Source organism: Enhydra lutris, unplaced genomic scaffold (assembly GCF_002288905.1).
Source record: "Enhydra lutris kenyoni isolate GAN:26980312 unplaced genomic scaffold, ASM228890v2 scaffoldscaffold56, whole genome shotgun sequence".
Classification (NCBI taxonomy): domain Eukaryota; kingdom Metazoa; phylum Chordata; class Mammalia; order Carnivora; family Mustelidae; genus Enhydra; species Enhydra lutris.
In genome coordinates this window covers 9,239,677-9,266,056 of record NW_019154140.1, presented here as the reverse complement: position 1 = coordinate 9,266,056, position 26,380 = coordinate 9,239,677, and the positions used below count along the sequence as shown (strand labels likewise).

The following is a 26,380-nucleotide window of genomic DNA, read 5'->3' as shown; positions in this document are numbered from 1 at the left end:
GGTGGGAGCTGGTTTGCCTGAGGGTTTTTCTCAGGGTTCTTACTCCACCCTCCGCTTCCGGTTTTCCCTGCGCACCCCTCCACCCTCCAGGCTAGTCCCCAGGGGCAGAATGCGGTTGCTTTACTTGAGTCTGAGTCTCAGGCAAGCCATTATCCCTGGACCTCCAGGCACAGGGCTTTCTCCCAGCAGTAGGAAAACAAAGGGTCTGAACCCAGAAGTTTCCTCACCTTCCCTCAGGTTTTAAGGGTTTTTGTCTTTTCACTCCTCCCAAGCACAATGGAAAATGGAGTTTATTCCCTTCCCCCAGTGGCTTAAAGCTCTTCCTGGGAGAAGAGTCCAGGACCGTACCACCTAGTGGGCCTTACCCCACCTAGTGGGCCTTACCCCGTCTCCCTTGCTTTCCCCAGTCTTTCTCACAACAAACTGCCAGGAGACCTTGAAGAAAAAGCCTAGAGGTGGGTGTTACCTACGCTGTGTCTGCAGCTCTCAAGGATTCTACAGTCTCATGCTAGCCCACACTTAGACTTCAGCAAACCATTAAAAACTTATCCGAATTCTTCTCTATCCTTGTACCACAGCGCTGCCTTCTTCCTGTGCTGTTACAGATGAGCCAGATCCCACCTCTGATGAATCAAGAGAAGTTATAACTTTGTATATTACAGCTCATTCTTATTTCAAGATGGGAGTAATACTCTTTGCAGCTTTCTATATCCCAAGTAAAAGTCAGAAATCACTTTGTGAGTTTAAATACCACCTATAAAGCCACAATTCCTACATTTACATTTCTATTCTGGACTTCTCCTCTGGACTCGAGATCATGTATCTCCAGCTGCCTACTGGACAAACCTATTTTTATGGTTTGGCAGACAAACTTTAAGGTGGCCCCCGTGACCCCCACCTGCTGGTATTCATGCCCTTGGGTAATCCTTTCCATTGAGTGTGGGAAGGACCTGCAACTTTCTTCTAATCAGTAAGGCAAAGATGATGGGATGGCATTCCCATGATTACATTTTCTAACAAAGGAATGGCATATCATTTCCTTGATTAGGTCATATGGTATTATACAACACTATGCCTTGCTAGCCAACTCACTCTCATCCTCTTGACAGACATAATGGAGCAGGCTGCCATGCTGTGAACTGCTTATGGGGAGGGCCACATGGCAGCAAACTGCAGAGGACCTGTAAGATCTGAGGGTGGCCTCCAGCCAACAAAAAACTCAAGTTCTCAGTCTTACAGCCGCAACAAAATGAAGTCTGCCAACAACCTGAGTCAAGTTGGAAGTGGATTCTTCTCCAGTTCAACCCACAGGTGAGAACCCAGCCCCAGCCAACACCTTGACTGCAACTTGAAACACCAAAGCAGAGAACCTAGCAAAGAAGTTTCGGCCCTCACAGAAACTGTGATAACATGTGTTGTGAGCAATTAAGTTTGTGGTAATTTTAGTACAAAAAAGTAATACAGATAGCATCACAAACTTAACATGCCTAAAAGCCAAATTCCTGATTGCCAAAATTACCCCACAAAACTAAAGAAAAATATGCTCGTGTTGTCCATCTTATTAAGTGGCAACTCCATTCCTACAGTTATTCAAGCCAAAAACTAGGGTCTATCTTAACTTCTTTTTTTTCTCTAAAACCCACATCTAATCCGAAAGTAAACACTGTTAGCTTTAAAACCAAATTATATCCAGAATCTAAATTTTATCTGCTACCACCTTGGTCCAAGCCACTATCACCTCTCAAGCACATTATTCTAAACGCTTCCTAACTGATTTTCCTGCTTCTACTCTACAAAGCAACCAAAATGATCCTATTAAAACATCAGGTAAGTTTTTACTCAAAACACTCCAAAGGATTCCCATCTCACCCAGCTTAAAAGCCAAAAGCCTTACAGTGGCCTACAAGGCCTACCTTATCTGGCACTCTCCCTTCCCACCCCAAACCTCTTGGCCTCATCCTGTATCATTCTCCCCTCATTCACCTGTCTCCCAGAGCACCAGTCTCTGTGCCATTCCTTAACTATGCCAAGTACCTACCAGTCTCAGCGTTTTACAACTGTTAGTTCATGTAAATGAAGAGTTCTTTCCACTAATGGGACTTCTCTGACCGCTTTATATACAAAGACAGGTCCACCTGTCCCCACCAATCCCCATCCCTTCCGCCCTGCTTTGTTAGTCCCCACAGTACACACTATGAACTGATACCTGTTATTGCCTGTCTCCCCAAAATTAGAAGGAAAGTCCATAAGAGCTGAGGCTTCTGTTTATTCCTATGTCCCCAGCTTATACTGAAGACTAAATAAATATAACTGCTTTAGATACGGTTTCCTTACAGTATTTAGAGTCTAATGAAGTAATCACGCCACAAGAATTTGGACATGAAGTCAGTGACATTATTTTTCAAAATCACTACAAAATTACTTACCACTTAGAAATGTACTCATTCTACATCTCACTGTAAATATGCTTCCAAGAAAACTTGGAGAACATTCACATCTAACCAAAATAACTGAAGTATACAAGCCAAGTGAATTTAAACATTTCTGTGAAGGACTCTATTAACAGAAAGATAGCTGAAAGACTCTGTAATTGTTTTTCCAGCACCATCTGGAGAAGATACCATTATTCTACACAGATATAGCCAAACAATAAAGAAGGATGAATAAAGCTTGAAGGATTAATCCTTTCGGACCTCGTTTCTCAAATTCTGGTCTCAAGACTCTTTACACTCTTAAAAATTACTGAGGACCCCAAAGAATTCTTATATATGTGGGCTTTTAATCTACTAACACATTTAAAATTAAAACAGAAATCTTAAAAATATTTAACAGTTCATTTTGAAGTAATATAAATATATTACGAATCTAATTTTCATTTATGTAACTAAACTTCCCTCTCCCAAATTAGTATAAGAGAATGACATTTTACTTCTCTGCAAATTAATGTTTGAGTTAATAGAATATGGCTGAATTCTCTTACCTTCTTTTACATTAAATATTTTGCCATATGTTGTTCTGGCTGAGGTATATAAATGAAGCCTGGCCTCACATATATATAAAGTTGGAAAAGGGAGGACTGTTTTTAATAGTGTTTTCAGATAATTGTGGATACTCTTCTTTGATACCACTTTAAAACTTAAACAGGTTGTAGTTTCTTAAAGGTTGTTTGCAATATACAATCTTAATGTTACGTATTTTTTTTTTAAGATTTTTATTTACTTGAGGAGAGAGGGAAAGAAAACACATACAAGCAAGCACAAGAAGGGGTGGGGGGTGGAGAGGCAGAGGGAGAGACTCCCTCTGAGCAGAGTCCAACACGGGACTTGATCCCAGGACAATCTGATAATGACTTGAGCTGAAGGCAGACACCCAGCCAACTGAGCCACCAGGCACCCCTTAGCGTTATATATTCTATTAACATCAACATCCATTGGTCTGGGGTGCCTGGGTGGCTCAGTCAGTTAAGCCTCTGCCTTGGGCTCAAGTCATGATCCCAGGGTCTTAGGACTGAGCTCCACATCAGGCTCCCTGCTCAGTGGAGGGTCTACTTCTCCCTCTCCCTCTGCCCCTCCTCCATGCTTCTGCTCTCTCTCTCTCTCTCTCAAGTAAATAAAGAGCTCTTTAAAAAAATAAAATAAAATAAAATCCATTGTTTACCTTGCACTCTAAATGAATCTTATACCCAAGCATGATTTTGTAACACAACTTTGTAACTGAAAAGTCTGTTAAGTACTGGGAAACTGTCAAGCTCACAATAGTGAATACAAGTTTTCCAAAATTCTCATTTTTGCTTGAAAGTTCAAGTCTTATCATAGGCAACAAACACCTGTCCATTGTTTTCCTTAAAGTGGGTGACATGCATGAATCAGACAATTTGAAATTTAAAAATATCAGTTCCGCAATATGCATGCCTATCAATTTAAATTCTCTAATGTATAGGCCTGTTTTCCAGTTCAGCAAAAAGATTTCCTATATATCCACAATAAATCTACTGAACTGAAGATGGTTTGCCTCTTGAAACTATCAGTCTGTTTCAAGTTAGCACAAAGATATAAATAATTTTTCATTTTTCTTATGCAAAAACAAAATCCATCTGGAAAAAATCAAAATAATCATGCACCACAAAAAATTAAATCTACTTCAAGTTTTGTAATGTATATACCTATTTAAAACAACATTAAAGGTACTTTGTATAGAAGAAAATAAAACTGAAATAACCTTGCCAGGATGTTTAAATCAAATCTACCTTCCTTTCTTACAGTTCAACATTTACAGCTCTTTTTTTGGTTCTTTTTCATAAAATATTCCTATTTAGCTCAGTATTTTGGCTGGATCCTGCCTTACCTGTTGAGCAATATGAGAAATATGAGTTCCCTGAACCGCTGAACCAGGCTGCGGCGCTGCCTCTGCAGTGTTACTCTTGTGGGAATCTTCCATAATCAACTACAAGCAGGAAAAAAGTCAGTTAGAAGATGCTTTTCAAGAAATCCTAAGACATTTCTATCCTTAACATGTGTACGTTTTCAGAGGAACAAGATGAAGTTTCTCTATGCTATGAGCTAGCTCAATTTATCCAGACTCATTGTCTTCTCATGTTCTGTTCTGTGTAGAGATCTAATTACAAGATCTCAAGAAATGGCAAATAAAAAGCACTACAGAATATGTATAATATGCTGCACAGTTGTATAAAAATTGGCAACCTGGTTGCTTCTGTAGAAGAGAACTGGCAGTTATGGAACAGAGATAGAAAAGACTATTTCTTGCATATTCCTTTACATTTTAAAAATTTTGATCCACATGAACCTGTTAAAATTTAATAAATAACAAATACATACATAAATTATTGTGACTAAGTTTTAAAGTGTTATCCCACTCACGAAGTAAGATAGTCTTCCTGTCCATGGACACAAGAATTCTTCTTCATCTAGGGAACAGTTTCTAATTGCACAAATAGTGCTACACAGAGAATTCATTAAACAGAAGCTGAACTAAATAAATAAGCACAACCACACCTAAAGAGATTCTAAAGATCTAGATGATCTATAGAAAGAAGCAAGTGCAGGATATGCAGGCTAAGTAAAAATGAGAATAAATGGCTTATGAGAGATGGAATATGCCAAAAGGGAAGCAACCACTTAGACTGCTAGAAGATTTGGGCAGAATTTAAGGTTTTTAAATGATTACACACAAAGAAAAAAGAGGGGTTGGCCAGCAAACATGAAAAGATGTTCAGTATCACTAACCATTAGGGAAATCTAAATCACAACTACAATGAGATACCATCCCAACATCCCATCATTAGGATAGCTATTAATTTTTTTTTAAGATTTTATTTATTTATTTGACAGAGAGAGATCACAAGTAGGCAGAGAGGCAGGCGGGGCGGGGGGGCTGCCTGCTGAGTAGAGAGCCTGATGTGGGGCTCCATCCCAGGACCTGAGACCATGACCTGAGCTGAAAGCAGAGGTTTAACCCTCTGAGCCACCCAGGCGCCCCTAGGATGGTTAATATTTTTTAAAAAATTAAAAATAAAATAAGTGCTGGTGAGGATGTGGAGAAACTGGGACATTTGTGCACTGTTGTTGGGGATGCAAAAAAGGTGTAGACACTATGGGAAACACTATGGTATTTACTAAAAAATTTAAAGATAGAATCACTGTGTGATCCAGAAATCCCTCATCTAGGTATATACCCAAAGGAATTGAAAGCAAGGTCTTTAAGATATATTTGTACACCCATGTGCACAGCAACATTATTTACAATAGTCAAAAGGTACAATCAACCCAGTTATGCATAGAGATGAATGAATAAACAAAATATGGTATATTCAAAGTCTACATAATATTCCATCCAGGGAACATACATAATTCTTTTTTTCTTTTTAACCAAACAAGATAATACTGTGATTAATATCTTTGGTGCATAAAACTCTTCCACAATTAAAATTATCTCCACAGAACATATTCCAAAAAGGAAAACTACTTGATCAAGGAGTATGAATATCTAAGGTTTTCTGGGGGAACCTGGGTGGCTCAGTCATTAAGTGTCTGACTTCGGCTCAGGTCATAATCCCAGGGTCCTGCGATCAAGCCCCACATTGGGCTCCCTGCTCCTCCCTCTCCCACTCCCCCTGCATCTGCTCCCTTTCTCACTGTGTCTCTCTCTGTCAAATAAATAAAATAAAATCTTTTAAACAAACAAATAAATAAGTAAATAAAAATAAAATTTTCTGAAGGAATTACAGTCCATCAGAAGTACATGAGAAAGCAATGATAGGTGAAAAATGACATACTGTTTTACATTTCTTTAATCCTCTATTAGTTGTGTGAGCTATCTGTTCGTATTACTTATTCATCCATTTATCACCAAATCTTAGTGTTTTTCTTATTTGCCTGTTTCTTTTTTTAAAATATTTTTAAAGGTTTTATTTAGGGGCGCCTGGATGGCTCAGTCATTAAGTATCTGCCTTTGGTTCAGGTCGTGGTCCAGAGTCCTGGGATGGAGCCCTGCATCAGGTTCCTGCTCAGCGGGGAGCCTGTTTCTCCTCCTGCTTGTGTTCCCTCTCTGACTGTCTGTGTCAAATAAATAAATAAAATCTTAACAACAACAAAAAAAAAGGTTTTATTTGTTAATTTAAAGCAAGTGACAGAGGGGAAGAGGGTGTGCATGAGCCGGTGGAGGGGCAGAGAAAGAAGGGGAGAGAATCTTTGAGTGCAGAACCCAAAGTGGGGCTTGACATGGGTCTCAGGACCCTGAGAGCATGACCTGAGCTGAAATTAATAAGAGTCAGATTCTCAACCAACAGCCACCCAGGCATCCCAATCTATATCTTTTAAAATTTTATTTATTTGCCAGAGAGTGAGCACATGTGCACATACAAGTGGGGTAACAGGAGAGGGAGAAGCAGGCTCCCCACTGAGCAAGGAGCCTGATGTGGGACTCAATCCCAGTACCCTCAGATCATGACCTGAGCAGCAGGCAGACGCTTAACCAACTGAGCCACCCAGGCATCCCTAATATTTCTTAATACAAATTTCATTTCTATCATGTGGATACAAATATCTTAACAATGACTTAACTATGATTATTTTTAAACTTTTAATTTTGCCAAATTCATCTAATGCTTCCTATGTTGTTTCTTCAACTGCTCTGAATCTCAGTTCTTTAGGAAGAGCCGTGATTTTTCATCTCCACTAATACAAGTATAATATCACAGACTAAACACAGAGATAGCACCAAACCTGCAATTATGTATTTTCTCCATACTATCTGTATTGAAAACGCCTTAAAAAAAAAAAAAAAGATTTTGGGGCACCTGGGTGGCTCAGTGGGTTAAAACCTCTGCCTTTGGCTCAGGTCAAGATCCCAGGGTCCTGGGACGGAGCCCTTTGTTGGGCTCTCTGCTCAGCGGGGAGCCTGCTTCCCGCCCCCGCCTCCCCCCCCCCGCCTCCCCACCCCCCCCCCCCCCGCGCCTCTCTGCCTACTTGTGATCTGTCTGTGAAATAAGTAAATAAAATCTTAAAAAAATATATATGTTTTAAGTAATCTCTATACCCAATGTGGGGCTCAAATTTACAACTCCAAAATCCAGAGTCACACACTCTACTGAGACAGACAGGCAGCTGAAAATGCCTTTTTTTTAACACTCCCATTTCAGAAGACATAAGTTAGAATGTAGAAAAGAAAAAAATATATATAGTGCTAAAGCACTGAACGAAACTATAAAAGATTTTTCAAAACCTTATTAAATTCCTGGAAATGATACTTTTCTGTTTCACTATGACTCACTGATTTCTCCTCCGTAACAGTATTATTAAGAAATCCTAAATCTAATGGAAACTAACACAATCAACACAACAATACACATTTCCTAGTAAAAGCGACTACAGTCAGCAAGTAAGATTTTGGCCAATTATTACAACCACATTTCCTACGGAAAATAAGCCCATTTTCTATAACTTTTTAAAGAGAAATCAACTAATCAGCTTTTTTTCCCAAAATGAAGACAGCTTTATAGTTTTATCTCACTGTAAACTATACTATGTATTTTTTATGTTGGCGTATAATCTTCATTTGCTCACTCTTTTCAGCTATTACTCTTAAAACTGAGGTTAAGATGAACGATCTGTTGAAAACTGGCTCAACACAGAATAAGCTGTACATGTACAAAAGCATTCTCTATGAAAATAATATAGCTCCCTGCAGCAGATGGAAGCTTAACACTAGACACCAGTAAGTAGGCCAGAATCACAGGGGTTAGTGAAACACAGCTTCAAAAGTGCCATCAACGAGATGGAATTTGGGAGGCGGATAAAATGCAGCAGGCTGTGATCTTGCTGACATAATAAAGAATGTAAGTAAAAGACATGGTGCTTCTAAGAAAACTTGCAAAAAAAGGAATATTATATCCTAGGCACTAAATGAAGAGCTTTTTTATATCATTTCCTGGATTCCCTATTTGAGAGATTTATAAATTGAGGCTCAAGGAAATTGCCATTTTCTATGAATCTCACAGTAAGATGTGAATACAAGATCTGAAGGCAGAACTATTTTAACTCAAAATCCATGTTTTTTTCTTCCCCCCATGCTGCCCCTCGTCCTCTAACATTGCCAACTTGTTCATCTGGCAAACTCCTACTCTTTTCAAGTTTCATCCCAAACATTAAGTTCCCAACTGCTCCAGGTCCTTTCTTCCTTCCTACTTTGTGCCCTCCACATATTTCTAATGAGGTCACTTAACACTTGGAACTGTGTTTATTAGCATGTCTGGTTCCCCCAGTCTTTTTTTTGGGGGGGGGGTGTTGTTTCCCCCAGTCTTAAGGTACCTAAGGACAGTGCCTATAGCAGCCCAATAGAGACACTCATGTATGCAGTAAATAAACATCAACGAATACAGTTAGTTTTCTCATTTGACGAATGAAGGTCTTAGTTTCCTCACCTACAGAGAATACAGAACTATGATAAGCTTGAGGGCAAGGAGTCTCTTGCTTGACATTTCCATACTGAACTCATGATCTTCCCTCAAAATTGTTCGTTTGCCATGCTGAATTTCTTCCAGAACTTCCCATGTGCCTACCTTGCCTTCTCTCACCTTCAGGCTTTCACATATGCCATTCCCTCTGCCAGAAACACTACTCCCCTCCTCTTCGTGTGGCCTATTCCTATGAGCTATTTATTCTTCCAGGCAATCTTTCATGAATCCCTCAGACTAGTCGAAAAGCTCTGGCTGTATCCCCAAAGCACATGTTACCCCCTCTTCACCCAGTATTGTAATGGCCTGTTCTCTGTCTTGCCACCAGAATGCAAGCTTTGGGGAGCCAAAGACCATATCCAGCTCCCGATATAGCACTAATACCTTGCACATTCATTAATGCTGACTAAATCAATGTGTTTAGTAGGGTTTGTCTAGCTACAGAAAGAAGTAATGATTAAAGAAATATATTTAGACAATTACTTCAATTCGGCTTTGGAATCAAGACAACACAGGCACACAAAAATCCTACTTTAGAGATGGAAATTCATTATAATTAAGTAGGATATGTGAAGAAAAAGCATTTTGGGGCCGGACTACCACCTACTGGTGATATAGTAGTACTGTACAGATTTATCACAGACCAAACATAACCTTAAAGGATAACAGAACACAGTGTTAGGACAGTTGTACTGATTCTATTTGGGACACCGAAGAACATGCATATTACAAAATCTACAGGAAAAACAGCATTTTAATAAAACTGCTTAGATCTGCTGATAACAAAATTCTCAAGATAAAATGCATTTTGCAAACAAACATAGCAATACAAACTCTCATCACAAACCATGCCAGTTTGACAAAGATGCTTGCCAAATCTATGCTGAAAAAGCCTCAGAAGGGCAGTCTCAATGAGTATCACAGATATCCCCCACTTCTCAAAAATTAGTGTTGCATCACTGCAGTTTGACAAAAAATGTACACTAATACGTGATTCACTAACAGAAAGAAATCTCAAGGGGATTTTCACTTTCAGGAAACAAGTGAAGATAGCATTCAGGGTTTGTCTGTTTCACAGCCAGCCATTACAGAGGCAGCCTGGACCACAACAGCAAGAGGGGCCTGCCAAGCTCCTTCCCCTAGAACTATACTCAGCATCTCAGCATCAAGTCTCCATAGCTTTGAACTGCGTCGGTGAGCATCAGGGACTTTATCTCAATTTATTTTGTTAGTTAAGATGAGTCCGAAGGTATGAAAAGCCCGAGAGATTATCTGGGGGGTCTGAGAACACAGAAAAAAAATTCCGTATAAATTAATGGTAATTTCTTCTTCACTTTAGGTCATTTCTCTTAAGATTTCACAGGAATGCCCTTTCCGATGGCTGAGGAAACCAGTACTAGCCCACAGCTCCTCAAAAGCTAATAAAACCATCATTATTCAACATCTACCAAGATTTTTAAAGCAGATTAAGGGGCACGCTCCAACGTACACCTGACGCAGGAAACCTGCATGCTGGGAACGACCATGCTTAGTTTCACGATGTAAGAGAAAATCAGAGTTTCCTCGCCTTGATTCACTGTCCACAGATAAACAGAGGAGCGTCTATCTTCCCACACGCTCCTTCTCCTTCACCAGCTACACCTTTCCATTACTGTTTCGTGCGTCTGTGGCTTTACTGTCTACCTCCCCACTGGACTGTGAGCTCCCTGCGGCTAAGGACTGTTTCTGCCCTCCACCGACAGCCGGCCGGGGCCTCGCACGCCCAGCCCGCCCGGTGTGCTCTGCGGGATCCCTGGCGGACATAACCGGTCTCGGGCAGCTGGGCGGAAAACGCGCGGAGGCCAAGGCCACGCCGCCCTCCCCGCCCCGCCCTCTCCGCCCAATTCCGAGACCTTCGACGGAGGGCGCTCGCCTTCGGCCGCAGAGGGGCCGCTTCAGAGGCGAAAGCCACCCCCGGCGGGAGGTCTCCGGTTTTATTTTGGTTAGGGGAGGGGGAGGTGGGAAGCAGGGGAGACCGACGACTGCGGGAGAACAGCCGGGCCAGGCACGAGAACCGGAAGGGCGCCCGGACGGGGGACAGCGGATAGCCCCTCCCCCTTCCGCCGCGCGCCCTCCGCGCCCCTCCCCCACTGCTGCCGCCGCGCGCGACCCCCACCCGGCGCGAGACTTGACTCGGCGTCCGGGACGGCGCCAAGTCCCCACGCCCTCCCTCTGCCCGGGAACACGGGGACACAGGAGCACGTCCCACCCCCGCCCCCTGCTTACCTGTGGCTGCAGCTCGCCGCTGTCCGGGGCGGGAACTTCCACTCCCCCCTCCCAGGTGGATCCGAATTCTCTCCCCACTTCACCACCCCCTCACACGGCGGGGGACGTCCCTGTGTCTCAGGGGTCAGGCGGAGCGGGGAGAATTAGTGTCACTTAATAGCCAACTGTCCTAAACTACCGTTTCCTCGGCAGTCAGGGCCGCCACTGGCGGCATGATCTACACCAGGCCGGGGGCGGGGGAGGAGAGGGGGGCAAAACTGAGTAAGTGAGCGTGGGGGATGAGGTTAAGGCGGTCCCTCCGTGCGGGCCGCCGTCCTACGTCACCACGTTGCTCACGTGACATGCCGCCATCTTGTGCCGGGTCTGCTCGGATGGCAAACTGTTACTTCGGAGGTGAAGGTTACCTGTGGTCGTTTTTCGCTTCTGGAACTCTGTCCGCGCTCTTCCCGCACTTCTGTTTTTGGAGGCCCCGCCTGGCTTGGTGATGTCCGGAGGCCGCTCGGTGTGAGGCTCTTGTCATGAGTTAGTGGAGTCGCTCTCAGCTCAGCTCCTACTTTCTCCGGGTTGGGTGATGAGACCCAGAACCGTCGATCCCGGCCTTGACCCACGCCTCACCTGTCCGGATCTGGTAGAGAGAAGGGACTGAAGCATCTTCTCTTGGTTTCCTCAGCCTATTTTTAAACGCATAAAACTGCGTGGAGTTGCATCCTTTCTCCCCCGCGAAAGGATTTTCTCCAAAGACTGATTTCACACAAACACACACACACACACACACACAGTACAGGCAGGGTGTTTTGAGCGCCACTAAGGGTGTCCCGCTGAAACAGATTTACCTCAGCTGTTACAGTGGAGCGTTGTCAAAATGTTACACGCAGTCATTTTAATACATTGCAAAAACTTTAAAAAATATTTTTAAGAGGCGCCTGGGTGGCTCAGTGGGTTAAAGCCTCTGCCTTCCGCTCAGTTCATGATCTCAGGGTCCTGGGATTGAGCCCCGCATCGGGCTCTCTGCTCGGCAGGGAGCCTGCTTCCCTTTCTCTCTCTCTCTCTCTGCCTGCCTCTTCTGCCCACTTGTGATCTCTGTCTGCCAAATAAATAAAATATTTTTTAAAAATACTTTTAAATGTGTATCTATCTCTTTGGAAAAGGGATTATGCATTATCTGAAGTTTTTTTCTGTATCCATTTCCTTGCAAGATATTATTTTATGGCTTTATAGTGATGATAACAAATGATAAATGATAAACTTTTTAGTGTGTTCTTGACAAAATAAGCTTCAGGATTTTTCTGGCGTTTTATTAGTTTGAGATCTTCAATGTAGGCAACTTGATTTAGCTGATAGAGCCCTTCCTGGTTTTGACCTTTAAGGCTTGGGCACCTGGGTGGCTCAGTTGTTTGAGCGTCTGCCTTGGGCTCAGTTCATTATCCTACGGGTTTTCAGATTGAGTCCTGCTTTGGACTCCCTTCTGAACGGGGAGCCTGATTCTTCCTGTCTTTCCCCTGCTCTCTTGCTGTCTCTGTCACTACTGTCACTACCTCTGTCTCTGTCTCTCTCTCTCTCATAAGTAAATAAAATCTTAACCTTTAAGGCCAGATAATGTGATTTAAAGCTCAAGAGTTGCTCTGACAGACACTCCAAAGAGCTCACTAATGTTAAGCTAATGCCATTCATTCAGTAAATATTGTTGACTATTGAAACAGGTGCCTTTATTTTCAATTTTTGATTAGGCAAATGACCCAGACCTCTGTAAGCTTGTCTTCTTGTTATCAAAATTGGGAAGAGTATAATACTCAAGCCGTGGTCCAGAATTATTTTAAGAATCAAAATGTCATATACCATAGGGAAAGCACAGTGACCTAAAAAGGTTCTCAAACATCAGCCTTGCCTAATGAACAAAACCCAGTATCAGTCATTCTGGAATCCAGAATATTAATCCAGTCTGGAAGGCTGGCTGTAAGTTTACTATTGTTTTGTGTTTGGTTGTTTCTTCCTTGGAATTCAGAATGCTTAACAAATAGAGATCAGTAAAAGAGGGGTGGGGGACTGCAAAATGTTATCATCAAAAGAAACTAGATTTTAGTGGTGCCTGGGTGGCTCAGTTGTTAAGCCTTATCTCCCTTCAGCTCAGGTCATGATGGGGATCAGCCCTGCATTGGACTCTGCTCAGCGGGAAGCCTGCTTCTCCCTCTCCCAATCCCCCTGCTTCTGTTCCCTCTCTTACTGTCTCTCTTGGTCAAATAAATAAATAAAATCTTTAAAAATAAATAAATAAATAAATAAATTTTACTGAAACCTTCAAATTGTATAGACTGCTTTCTCTTCAGTTTCTCTTCCACCTTTGAAGCATCTTAAGTTTAACTCAGATACTATGCTGCGCAACACTGGCACGCACAAATATTTCTGCCATACTTGTTTCTCATGGAAGTGTCACCTGCTGGACCTACCACCCTTCTGAACCTTGAGGAATAACTGAAGAAGAAAGAAAGAAATCTTGGTTATGACACACGCAGTTCTTTCTGAAGAAGCGTATAAACTAGATGGACAGGTCTTTGACTTTAGAAGTGAGGAGATAAAGTGAAATAAAATAACCTAACTTTCAAAAGCCAAAGGTAATTGTTTAAAATAAACTGGTCAAGCCAGTGGTGGTACCTCTTTGGCTCTTCTGGTGTACTGTTTTCTAGTTAAGAGGGAGAGACATTATGAGGAGATGGGTTTAATAATATTACCTATTCCTGGGGCACCTGGGTGGCTCAGTTGGTTGGGCATCTTTGGCTCGGGTCATGGACCCAGGATCCTGGGATCGAGCACCACATCGGGCTCCCTGCTTGGCAGGAATCCTGCTTCTCCCTCTCCCTCTGCCTGCTTGGCCTCCCTCTCCTTCTGTCAAATGAATAAATCTTTAAATAAATAATATAATAATAATACCTATCCCATAAAGTCTTGTAGATTGAATAAGCTTAACACACGTAAAGTTAGAGGCACACTCCTGGCACACAGTAAACACTAGATGTTGGACATTAATACGTAAAATACTGCAGTGTACCCACTGGAAGCTTAGCTAAAAACAGTTAAGTGGCTACACACCCTGAGGACCCTCACAGTTTAACGAAAGGACTGAGCTGGAGTGGAGGACTTGAGAGCCATGAAGCAGTGTTTGAAACATTTCCCCTCTCAAAAGGCAGAAATTATTTAAAGCTAATACGTGTAGACTTTATGGTCTAAACAGTAGGCTTAATTGTTTCTGTTTGTTTTGTTCTTTTTCAATACTCAAGGCTAAACACACAGGAAAACCCAACCAAAGGTAGTTACTAAATGCCCACACAGGTTGTATGAACTACAGCCATACTATTTCAGATAACTCAGCTCTGAAATTGCTTGCTGCTCCATGTTAACTATGCTTGAATTGAACATATAGAACTAGTCTGTGGGCCCTGGGAGTAGTGGACAACTACCCTCTTACTTTTATGGAAACTTCTCACAGTCAAACTGATCTTACCAACCGTGGGCCCCTGACCTAAGCTGGCCATCAGAGTCTGCCCTGTGGACATTTATTTTGGACCAGAAATTAGTCTTTCTCTAGGTGAATGGACCTAAAGCTCAGGAGGTTTGTAATGAGCCTCGTCCATCTGTGAACAGTGCAGATGAGTTGAGAGAGCAAACAAGTGGATTTCTAGGCCCTAGTTTTAGACCCTGAGATACAGCTGCCTGCCACAGCTCATAGGTTCCACAAGCCATCCTTTGTCCTTGAAATGAATAGGACTTTTTTATTTAAGCTAGCTTACTTTGGTTGCTGTTATTTCTAGAGTCCTACCTACTACACCTGGATACAGGAGAAATAATTTCCTTGTGACTGCCTCCCCTTCTCTGTATCCCATCACCTTAGTCCAAGCTGTCATTACTTCTTGCCTTGTATATTGTGGTAGCCTCCTAGTTGGTACCATTAATAAAACCCTATAATGAGTAAGTATTGGTTACTGTTGTGTGGTTGGATTGTATAAGCAAACAAATTATTTGCCTTCAAGATTATTATTAAAGGGGCGCCTGGGTGGCTCAGTGGGTTGAGCCGCTGCCTTCGGCTCAGGTCATGATCTCGGGGTCCTGGGATCGAGTCCCGCGTCGGGTTCTCTGCTCGGCAGAGATCCTGCTTCCCTCTCTCTCTTTCTGTCTGCCTCTCCATCTACTTGTGATCTCTCTCTGTCAAATAAATAAATAAAATCTTTAAAAAAATTATTATTAAAGAGTTGTAGCAAGACAGCTTGGAACTAAAATTCAGCTTACTGGAAGGAACCTTCTTTATGATGGTCCGAGCAGCCTGCAGGTATCATGTACCTTTGTAACACCCCAGGTAGGGACACTGAGTGGTGCTCTGAGGGCAGGAGAGTCAAATCCTTACACTAAAAACATAAATCTGTTCACATGAGAACAAATCACTGGTACTTCTAGGATGTGAAGAAGCCCAGTGTTGTCCCCTATCAAGTGGCCACTTCGTCTCCTGCAGAAATAGTGTCATTTGGGAGTTCAGTATTGGTTTGTGTCAATGTTTAATGGAAGATTCAGAGATAGCTGTAGCTAAATATGCCTTGGTAAATGGAAGTCCATGCTTCTGGGCCCTGACATAGTCTCCATCTCTGCTACAGTGGCTACTCCATACATGTGCTCATTGTGTCAATTCTGAGATCCTTGGGGGCTGGCTGACATCAACAAGCCAAGTCGTTTTGTTTATATGGATGTTCAATGTCTCTCCCGTGGTGGATGCTTTATAGTGGGCATTGACATGTGAAGCAAAGATCTTCATACTTTGTTCTCCCTCCCCTGTATCTATCCATATAACTCTACTCCAGACCTTGTTGTATCCAGTCTTCCAGCCTTTTTCAAGACACTGATCAACTGGTTAGGCCATTTGCCACTGCCCACGAGTCCATTTATATTCTCACTTTGAGCTACTTCTTGCACAGAAAGGGTGATCATTTTAATATTTGCCTGTTGGGGGCACCTGGGTGGCTCAGTTGGCTGGCTGTCTGCCTTCGGCTCAGGTCATGATCCCAGAGTCCCAGGATTGAGTCCTGCATTGGGCTCCCAGCTCCATGCTCCCTCTGACCATCTCCCCTCTCGTGCTCTCTGTCACTCTCTCAAATAAAAATAAATAAAATATTTTTTAAAAATCTGCCTGTTGGGAAGATTTCCCTTGAAACAGAATGGCCATAACCCACTCATAGACCCAAACCATAACTCACCCATATACCAAACTTGGGCTTTTTCCAACTGCTTCAGTAGGACTCTTCTCCCATGCTCCATTATAGCCATAGGTACGAGCTGAGTGAAGAACACTGGTGCAACTGTAGTGGGTAACATGGGTTTCTGGTGGCCCTGCTCATGCAGATTGTTTGTGTCCTCTGATGCTGCTTAGATTTGATCCCAGGTGTAATTATTTCCATCTTATGATGGATTGGTGCTGGGCCCATCTAACTTATGACTTGGTGTGTCTGACACCATCCAGCCAGCGATGGAAAATTTCAGATGCATGGTCACTTGGTGTCCCCTGGTCAAGTTTTCCATCTCCCTTGTGGCCCAGTGGCACATGAGAAGCTGCTTTTCAGTAGCCATATAATTTCATGCTACAACTCCCATGTATCTTGCTCCAGAATTTTAATAGCTTGCATTGTGATTCTTCCATTGGATCTTGCCATAAACTTCACACTTTTCTTTTTTCCACAACTATCACCTCCACCACCATGGGTCTGCCATATCCTATGACTCCAAGACTTACTTAAAGCTGTCATCTGGTATACTGTGCTGAGCAGTATTACCAGGGGGTTGTCTTTACCACTTAAGAGGCCTACTAAGGACTGTGTTTCCTTCTTAGAGAAAGAGGATACAAGATGCATTAACTTGTCGTCGTTGTCGAAGTAAGCTATGCCTAACATGGGGCTTGAACTTATGACCCAGAGATCAAGAATTGCATGCTCTACTTACTGAGCCAGCCAAGTGCCTCAGTAATTTGCTTTTCATGTCAGGAGCTATGTCAGCCCGCTCCTGACTGCTAGACCTCGGACTCTTCAGTTTATTTCCCATCCTCTGCACTGCATGCAGCTTACCAAGACCTTCAGTGTACTATTTCTTGTTCCATCTGTCTCACCAAAGTGATGTCACATAACTCTGGGACAATACTATAAATGTATATTCTTATCCTTTCTATGTGAATGTGAAATACTTCTGATTCTCTTGTTTAAAGACTTAAAAATTTGGGGCACCTGGGTGGCTCAGTCATTAAGCATCTGCCTTCAGCTCAGGTCATGATCCCAGAGTCCTGGGGCCCAGTCCCACACTGGGCTCCCTGCTCAGCAGAGTCTGCTTCTCCCTCGGCCCCTTACCCCACTCTCGTGCTCTCACTCTCTCTCCCTCAAATAAATAAATAAAATCTTTAAAATAAATAAAAACTGCCTTAGTCTGACTTTGATATCAAGAGGAGTTGGGGGGCACCTGGGTGGCTCAGTGGGTTAAAGCCTCTGCCTTCGGCTCAGGTTGTGGTCTCAGAGTCCTGGGATTGAGCCCCGCATCAGGCTCTCTGCTCGGCAGGGAGCCTGCTTCCTCCTCTCTCTCTGCCTGCCTCTCTGCCTACTTATGATCTGTCTGTCAAATAAATAAATAAAATCTTAAAAAAAAAAAAAAAAGAGGAGTTGGATGGCTTTTTCTTTTATATGTGAAACCAGAATTCTCTTCCTTGTGGGTATGGTAATATCCAGATTTTCTCTTTCTTGAATGAATTTTCAAATTGCATAGTTTACAGAAAATTATCCATTTCATTTAAAATTCAAGTTTACTGCAAAATGACAATAATCCCCTTAGATTAAAAAAAAAAAAATACCATGGCTGTAGTTATATTCTTTGTGTTTCCTACTAGGTGTGTGTGCCTATACACACAAGAATTTTACTACAGGTTTTATTGGTTTAAGAAATTAGCTTCTGGCTTTGTTAAACCCTTTCTGTTTTCTACTTATTAATTTCTGTTTCCCTTATTTCCTTCCTTCTACTTTCTCAGAGGATCTTTTCCTTTGCTTAGTTGAATCCAACTTTTTAGTTTTTATTTTTTAATAAATGCATTTAATATAAATTTCCCTTCTATCTGCTTCTTAGGAATTCCCATTATTTGCAGGTTCCATGTTGTATTTTGTCAGCATATTTATTTATAGGAATTATCTCAGAAATGAGTGCTCATCTTCATAAATTGAAAACAGAGCTTCAGAGAAGTGAATGAAGTCATCAGGTGACGTCTATTAGCTTCCTGCTTTCAGGATCTTGCCTCTACCCAATCGTATTTAAGAAAAAAAAAAATGCTTCCTCCCCTCAAAGGCTAATCCTTCTACCTGTTCTCTGAATTTCTGCCTCTCCTGCTTCCTCAACAATCTTTTTGGGTCAGTTATCCTTTACTGCTATATTTGGATGTTTTCCCTTTCTACTGGCTCTTTCTTCGGACAGGAATATTTAATTTCTTTCATCTTTTTAAAAAACAGCCTCCCCTGATTCTACACCCCTCATTTAACTACTGTACCACCTCTTTCCCATGTGCAGACACTTCTGGAAAGAGTAGCTGTTCAGTCTGTTCAGTCACATTTTCCATCACTCTTCTCTTGAACCAGTTTGCTGGCTTCTGCCCCCAGAGCTGCAAATGCCACCGCCCCGACCAAAGTCACCAGTGACTACCCCATTGCCAGACACAGCAAAGGCTAGCCAATCTGTATACCCAGCTTCACTGTAGCCTTTGGCATTGTTGACCACTCCCTCCTTAAAACTCCTATGATTCCTTTGCCCATGTTCTTTCTTGATTTTCCCCCTACCTCTCCAGGCATTCCCATTCCTTCCTCCACCAGTCTTCATATACTGTTGTTTCCCATAGCTCCATTATTGATCCTTTTCTCACTCTACAGGATCTTCCTTGGCTATGTCATATCATCCCTACTGGGCTTCATCTGCTTCACGGGCTTCACCTACCACTTTCAAAAGGATGTCTCCCAAATATCTAGTTCATGGCCAGCAGCTGCCTGTTGCCCTTCTTCACTTGCATGTGCCATAGCACCTCAAATGAACAGGACCAAAATGGAACATATCTTTTTTCCCACATTTGTTCCTCTTCTTTTGCTCCCTACCTTGGCAAATGGCCCCATGTCTACCTAACTCTCCAAGGAGTTATTTTGGATTCCCCCTTCCTTAGCCTGAATACCCAGCCATTGAAATCTCACCTGTCTCCTCAGTTTGCAGGCATTGCCTTGTCTCCATCCTGTCACTGCCTTCGCTGAAGTGTTCTTGTTCTATCCCTGCAGTTTCTGCAAAGGCCTCCCGACGCCCGCCTTGGGTTTTATCATTTTCCCTACTGACACCAATCCACTTCCTATACCACGGGCATAATTTCCTAGGTTGCAAATTTGAGTATATCATTCCCTTGCTATAAACCTCTCACTGGCTTTCTCTAGCCCTCTGGATAAAAGTCCAAAATTCCTAGCAAGATACACAGGGCCCTTGGCGATCTGTGCTTGCTTGAAGCCTCCACAGACAAGTAGCTTTAACTTTTCTCCCTTCAAACACTCCATCCTAATAACGAATTGTTAGTTTGCAGAAAATGCAACTCTGTCTTTCTGCTTGTTGCTTTATCTGGCTGTCTCATCCTTCAAAACTCAGTTCAGGGGCGCCTCAGTCAGTTTAAGCGTCTGCCTTCATCTCAGGTCATGATCTCGGGGTGCTAGAATTGAATCCCATGTCGGGCTCCCAGCTTAGCAAGGAGCCTGCTTCACCCTCTTCCTCTGCCCCTCCCCCACCTCATGCTCTCTCTCAAATAAAATCTTTAAAAACAAAACTTGGTTCTGATGTTACCTCCTCCAGTAAGTATTCCTCAATATTCCCCCTCATCATTTGATTGGGTGCCTGTCCTAGGTGCTGCCACTGTCCACCCCTACTCATAACCCTTAATATATTGTACTGTTTTCCTGGATCTCCTTGAAAGCAGTGACTTAATTTTCTCTCTCTAGCTTCAGTTCTGTTGCAGTGCCTTGGGCCTAATGCATAGGCATTCAATAAATGTATGGTGAAAAAAGTGTTCTCGGCTCCCTAAATAGGTTGGACAGCAGTAGTTTAAGGACCAATTTTAGTGTCGGAGAACACGCACAACTTGATGGGCTCCCATCAAGTTTCTTGAAACCAAGACGTGAAGAGCAAATTACATCACTTTAGTGAAGGCTGAAATCCAGTCCAATCACAGATTAGGAAAAAAATAAATTTATGATCCATAGTTTAAACCTACCACATGCCACATGGGTAGGAGGAAAACTAAACTTTAATTGTTCCTGACAAAGGCTTCTTAGTTTTCATCGTGACCCTCTTGTGGGTCTGATTAGTAGTCCTTAGACTACTCTGGCTATCTTTGGGTCTTACCATCTGAAGTTAAATTTAAAATTTATCAGTTCCGGGGTACCTAGGTGACTCAGTCGTTAAGCGTCTGCCTTTGGCTCAGGTCACAATCTCATTGTCCTGCGAGCCCCACACTGGGCTCCCTGCTCAGCGGGAAACCTGCTTCTTCCTCTCCCACTCCCCTTGCCTGTGTTCCCTCTCTCGCTGTCTCTGTCAAATAAATAAATATAAATTCTTAAAAAAAATAATAACATCAGTTCCAATTTATCAATCTCCCAATGTGTGAAGCATTAAACACAATCAGGCATCAATATTTATTAACACAAGACAAAGGAAACACATTCAATGAGTTAATAGAACACTGTCCAGCCAGATGTTAAATTTAAAAATGTATATCTAGTCTAATTTCAAATAAATAAAAAAACTTTATACATAATTACACAGTACTATAGTCTGAATTTGACACTAGTAAATATCTTGACAGAAAGTAAACAAAACATCATTTAGGACTAAAAAATTATTCTTATATCTTTACACTCTCTTCCTGTGGACAAATAACATGGCCCATCTACATACACCTAGACCAGAAATGTCGTATGAATGATAAAGAAAAGGCCTATTGTGTATTTGGAGTACTGCAGCTTTTTGCTCCAAATACTCTTGCTTTTACATCAAAGCAGACAACAAAAACAACACTAAGGCATAGGTCATGTTGGAGTTTGAGGGTGAGGTGATAACTCCTCATTGCTTTAGTCTAAAAGATTGCTGGATATTCAAGGAAAGTAATTTATTTGGCCAAGATATTGAGCACCATGCCTGGGGCAGAGACCTTACAAAAGAAACCTAAGGCCTCAGGCCCTTTGTTGATTCAACAAAAGCATTAAGCAAGCACTGCCCAGGGACTAAAGAAAGGAGACACACTTATATTACCAACAGACAGGCAATGGTCCCTAAACAGCCTGAGGCAGCACAACTTCACGTGAGGAAAGGACTTGATGGTGGCGGTGGTCCTCAACCGGGCCCCCTTTCTGAGGCAGCAAGTAAATAAAGGCTGTGGATTCACACGGATGCCTGTTAGCATGCCGGGCATTCCCAGGGTCTCACTGACGCAGGAGATGACATTTGTGCAGCTCTAAGAATCCCTTGGGCTTAGGAATTTTCCTGAGGCAGCCCCTTCCTGATCTACCTCAGTTACTTCTGCTGAGAGGCAGAAAGAGGTTCAAAAGCAGTTAGATGAATGGATTTCTCCTACCTGAAATGGGGGCTTGCTATTAATCTCGTTGTCTTTTTCACAGGCATAGAAGAAAAACCCAGACAGAATGTGTTCCAGCGTTTTGGCTAGGCTGTTTCTATCGGTAATGGCCTTCTGGGTCTGTCCTAAGAGTCCATTCTACCACAAAGGTCCTACTTAATGTGGAAAGGGCAAGAGCACTGTGTCATCAAGAGAAAGTTCTCTTCTAAGTCTGTAACAGACGAGGCATTAAAACTACAGATGACCCCTCAAACACCCACAGGCTAATGACTGGGCTCTCTCCCTCTTCCAGAGGCTCCTTTACCACAGTTACTGAGAAGTTCCCAAAGACAGAGCTCAGCTCTCTTTCCTCCACTAGCATATTCTGGCTTTGGGGAATATGCAGAAGATCCACAGAGCAGCCACAAGGTAGAAAGCAAAAGCTAAAGCTAAATCAGAGGCCTGAGGAACTACTAACCCAGATAATCAGACCCTAAGTAACTGGGAGTTGACCATACTCTGAGACTAATGGAATATCTTATTTGAAAGAATGAGTGCCCACTATTGTAGCTACTAGCCACGTGTGGCTACTGAAAACTTGAAATATGGATAGTCCGAATTGAAATGTGCTTAATACACTCTGGATCTCAAAGACTTCATACGAAAAAAAGAAAAGACCTCAATCACTTTTCATATTGATTCCACATGGAAATTATAGCATTTTTGATATACTGGGCTAAATACAAGATATTAAAGTCAATTTCATTGGTTTCTTCTTACTTTTTGAAATGTGGTTACTAGAAAATTTAAAATGACCGATGTGGCTCACACTATATTTCTAGCAGACGCCCTAACTTGTGTAGTAAGAATTTTCAAAGCAACCCATAGGATAAGACTCTGCCTGTTATTTCTTCCTTAGAACTTGTGGATTATGTTGATAGAACTATTGAATCCTCAGGATCCCTTGCTTTGTTTAGTGAGTCATTAAAAACTATTGTAAGAAAATTACTTTCCAAATAAGCAGGCTATTTCTTTCTGCAAACTGAACAGTAGCTAGTCACTGGGATTTCCTGCCCCAATGTAAGTGCTTTTTTTCTGTACATCTTCGAACCTCTTCCATCATGTGTAAATTAATTTCATCCAAAATGTCAAAAAAGAGATCTGGAACTGGAAAATGTCTTGAGGTCTGCCCTCAACGGAGAAAAAACCGGGAGGAAAAAAGGCTTATGTAAAAGGGAGGCAAGAAAGTGGCTTAGGAGCCACAAGACCGAAGGGCAGCCCCCGAGAGTGATGAAGGGTCTGGCCTTTGCATTATAAACCTTATTTTCAGGGTAATTACAAGTCTTAAAAATTGTTTAAAAACATATTTAGTTTACATGATGTTACAGCGGGGTAAATAATATGTATTATTAAAATAGTCTAAATAAATATTTACACAATAGTGCAGAGTGGGTCAAAGAGAACCATTCTGATTTGACAAGTTAACTCTGTTCACTTGGAGATTTTTTTTTTTTAATTTTTAAAAATATTTCTGTAAGAAAAAAATAATAAAATTCAACTATATTCAAATACATGAATTATCAGACCAAAGAAAGGAAACCGAGCCAGAGGCCAAACTCAGTCCCACGCTCAGTCCACTTGGCCTGGGCACCACAGTTATTTCAAAAGAGTTTCTTGCATACATCAGACTTCCCCTATTTCAGCATAAGCCTACCTATTTTGGCAACCCAAATCGGTCAGTTTTTGAGATCTGTAGTTATGTTGCCTTTACAGTTTCCCGTGACTTCTGATCCCACTGCCTTCCCAGCCTGTCATTCTTGTTCCTAAAATCCCTGCCCTCATGAACTGGAAGAACAGAGGACACTTCAGTTTTCCGAAAAGAGAAGCTGTATGTATAAACTGGAGACGCAGTTGACAATGAGCCTGGAAAAAGAGGAAATCCCAAATTCTTATGCAGTCACTCTAAATTTGAAACACAGTTTCAACACTGGGGGCCAGAGTGAGTTATTGTGGTTCCTTAGGATAGGGTGGGATCTAATGAAGCTTAGCCTTTTCATAACAGTTTGATTTTTAAACTGAGATTTCCAGCCTGTAGAGACAGGCTGAATTCCTAAAAGCTTAAGCCGATTTTGGGAACGCAAGCTTTAAGAACAAACATAGGCAGCTTTAGTTTATAAAATACATCAGCCAACAGAGACATAGTACAATGTGCAGCAGAACCTGCAAACAATTTGCACTTTTTAGTTACCTATTCAATTACACTGCAGTAAGAGAATATTGAAATTCTCCCAAAGTAGGAAGGTTTCTACTTCAGTTGTTGTGACTACACACGCCAGTTCTTCAATTGTTTAGCTGAATTGTGTGTACTCTTATTTACATGTTTAAAACACTGGTTAGAATGTGTTACTCTCAAGAATTATATATATAAAGTAACTCTCATATTCATGGGTTATTTGATTTGCTTACAAGTCAGCGGAAAATAAGCTGAGTAGTTCCACGTTAACAAAACCTGCAGAAAGTCCAGCTATGGTAAAATGGCAGAATACAGTACGGAGCGGGGAACTTGAGAACTCCGACTACCCCCTTCATGTGAATTCATTTAACTCCCTTACAAAATTCTAGAACAGCATTAGATAAAAATACAAGTATATACAACAGATGAAAAAAATGCAACATGCATGTAATTGCTTTAGTAACGTGCTGCTCACGCTATGTCAAAGCTCATGACTAATGGACTGTTAACATTTTTTTCATTTGCTACCATATGATTCCCCTTTCCTGTGTGTCCTGTGATTGCAGAATCCCACAGGATGAGATGAAGGATATAATGTAACCATCTCAGCTTATTTCACATCATTGGAAAGCTTGCTCCTAGTCACTGGTCTTTGGTCCTTGTGGTTTTTCAGGATGCACCCCCGCCCCTAGGACCCGCACAAGGCTGGTTACATGTTATAAGCCACATAGATGGGGTCCAACTGGTCAGCCAAGAAGCTGTCTCGGAGGTGCATCCTCTGCTTCTCTCCTCTGGAGTTGATGGGGATAACGCCTGGGTCCACCACCACCACGACGCCGACGATGAGGTAATGCTCTTCCAGGACCACGTTTGTCACTAAAGGAACCAGATCGAGGGCTTCCTGTTCAGAGCCACACAGTTCCACAACCACCACAAGCAAGTTGGTCCACGTGAACACGGCACTGAAATTGCAATGACAGTCAGTTAACATGTCATCACATTTATCAGGTAACTTTCATAGTACGCGCTCGAGACTTGTCCCAGTTTCCCTGACAACTGCCTTCTCTCCCGGATGCAACCAGAAGGCTGGCAGCCATGTGTGCAATGACTGCCCCATGATCACAGCTGATGAGCTGAGCCACCCAGAGTCAGCAGGGGTTTGGCAATGGGGTTGAAAGATGTTAGCTGGCCACGTGAACTAAGCACATGTCAAAGTTTGGGGGTGGCCGGCTGTCCAGAGCAGCACAGGTAATGGCTCTTCACGGACAGGAGAAGAATGAAGTGGATGCCCCTATGGCTCTAGAAGGTGAGAAGACAGTCGTTCTGATGGCCTTCCCATCCCTTATTTCTATGTTTCTTGAGATTTATAGAGACTCTTAGGAACCTCTGAGGTAGCCAGGTATTCTTTTCATTAACTCTCTCTTTTGCTTAGGTTTTTTTGAAGAGAATTTCTGTTATTTGCAACCGAAGAACTTGGACAAGATAGTATTCTTAGGCCCAACAGGAAGAAAGTGGACCTTTCCTCATACGGGCTTAGTGCCCCATACAGGTGACTCTCCCATCATGCCATAAAAGTGACATAAGGTAGAAACTTGCCTTACGTGGAGTGGGACTGCTGGGTTAGAAGGTATGACCTGACCTGTGATATGAAGTGCTAAATAGCTTTAAAAAACATATTCCAATCATTAAAAAAAAATGTATACAATATTTGCTTGCGTAAAAAAGTCAGAGGTCTAAAATTAGAGGGTAACCATGGCACTCTACTTCTTTGTATTGTTCTGATAATTCATGGGCCTTATTCGGGTCTGGAGAGAGATTCTGACCAAAGTGAGCTGAAGATGCTGATAAGGAGGCATCTAAAAAGCGTGAGCAAGCATGAAAAGAACTGTGGCTATTTGGCATGGTTTAAAAAAAGAAAAGAAAAAAAAAAAAAACAACAACAACAAGGAAGGACCTACTGCATTAAAAATGTAGAAAAGAAACCAGGTGGATTCTGTATTGTCAGGAATCCAGAATGAAAGCCACTAGGTAAGAACTACCAAGTTTTAATTTTAAAGAAGTTTTAGTCCGTGTGAGGCTGGATGTTCTTTCATCAGGGATGATGTGGAGGGCGTTCTTACGCTGAGAGGGAAGCTGGATGAGGTAATAATGACCTTTCTCATCTGCTTACCATTTGACAGCTTGCAAAGAGGCACATTCCCATTTGTTCCTCCCCATGATTAGGAAATAGCAGAGAAAGTACTTTACATGAGAAAAGCCGCCAAACCTTCAAGTTGGGCCT

The 26,380-nt window shown here is 42.2% G+C and overlaps 2 protein-coding genes across 5 annotated transcripts in view; both read right to left on the bottom strand.

Moving 5' to 3' along the window:
- The window catches only part of LOC111157964 (activating transcription factor 1), an 89,190-nt gene extending 77,643 nt beyond the window's left edge, over window positions 1-11,547 (bottom strand). The window contains exons 1-2 of one of the 2 annotated variants that reach the window (XM_022519727.1): window positions 11,237-11,547; window positions 4,345-4,443 (exon numbers count right to left, since the gene is read on the bottom strand). In XM_022519727.1, coding sequence (XP_022375435.1) covers window positions 4,345-4,437 — 93 coding nt within the window. In that variant the 5' untranslated portion in view covers window positions 4,438-4,443; window positions 11,237-11,547. The remainder of the gene's footprint in view (window positions 1-4,344; window positions 4,444-11,236) is intronic. The other variant, XM_022519726.1, reaches the window with a different exon arrangement.
- Window positions 11,548-20,916: 9,369 nt separating this feature from the next.
- Window positions 20,917-26,380, bottom strand: part of LOC111157785 (disco interacting protein 2 homolog B) — a 228,291-nt gene continuing 222,827 nt past the window's right edge. For all 3 annotated transcript variants that reach the window (XM_022519419.1, XM_022519420.1, XM_022519421.1), the window contains one exon: window positions 20,917-25,061. In XM_022519419.1, the coding sequence (XP_022375127.1) occupies window positions 24,809-25,061 (253 nt within the window). In that variant the 3' untranslated portion in view covers window positions 20,917-24,808. The remainder of the gene's footprint in view (window positions 25,062-26,380) is intronic.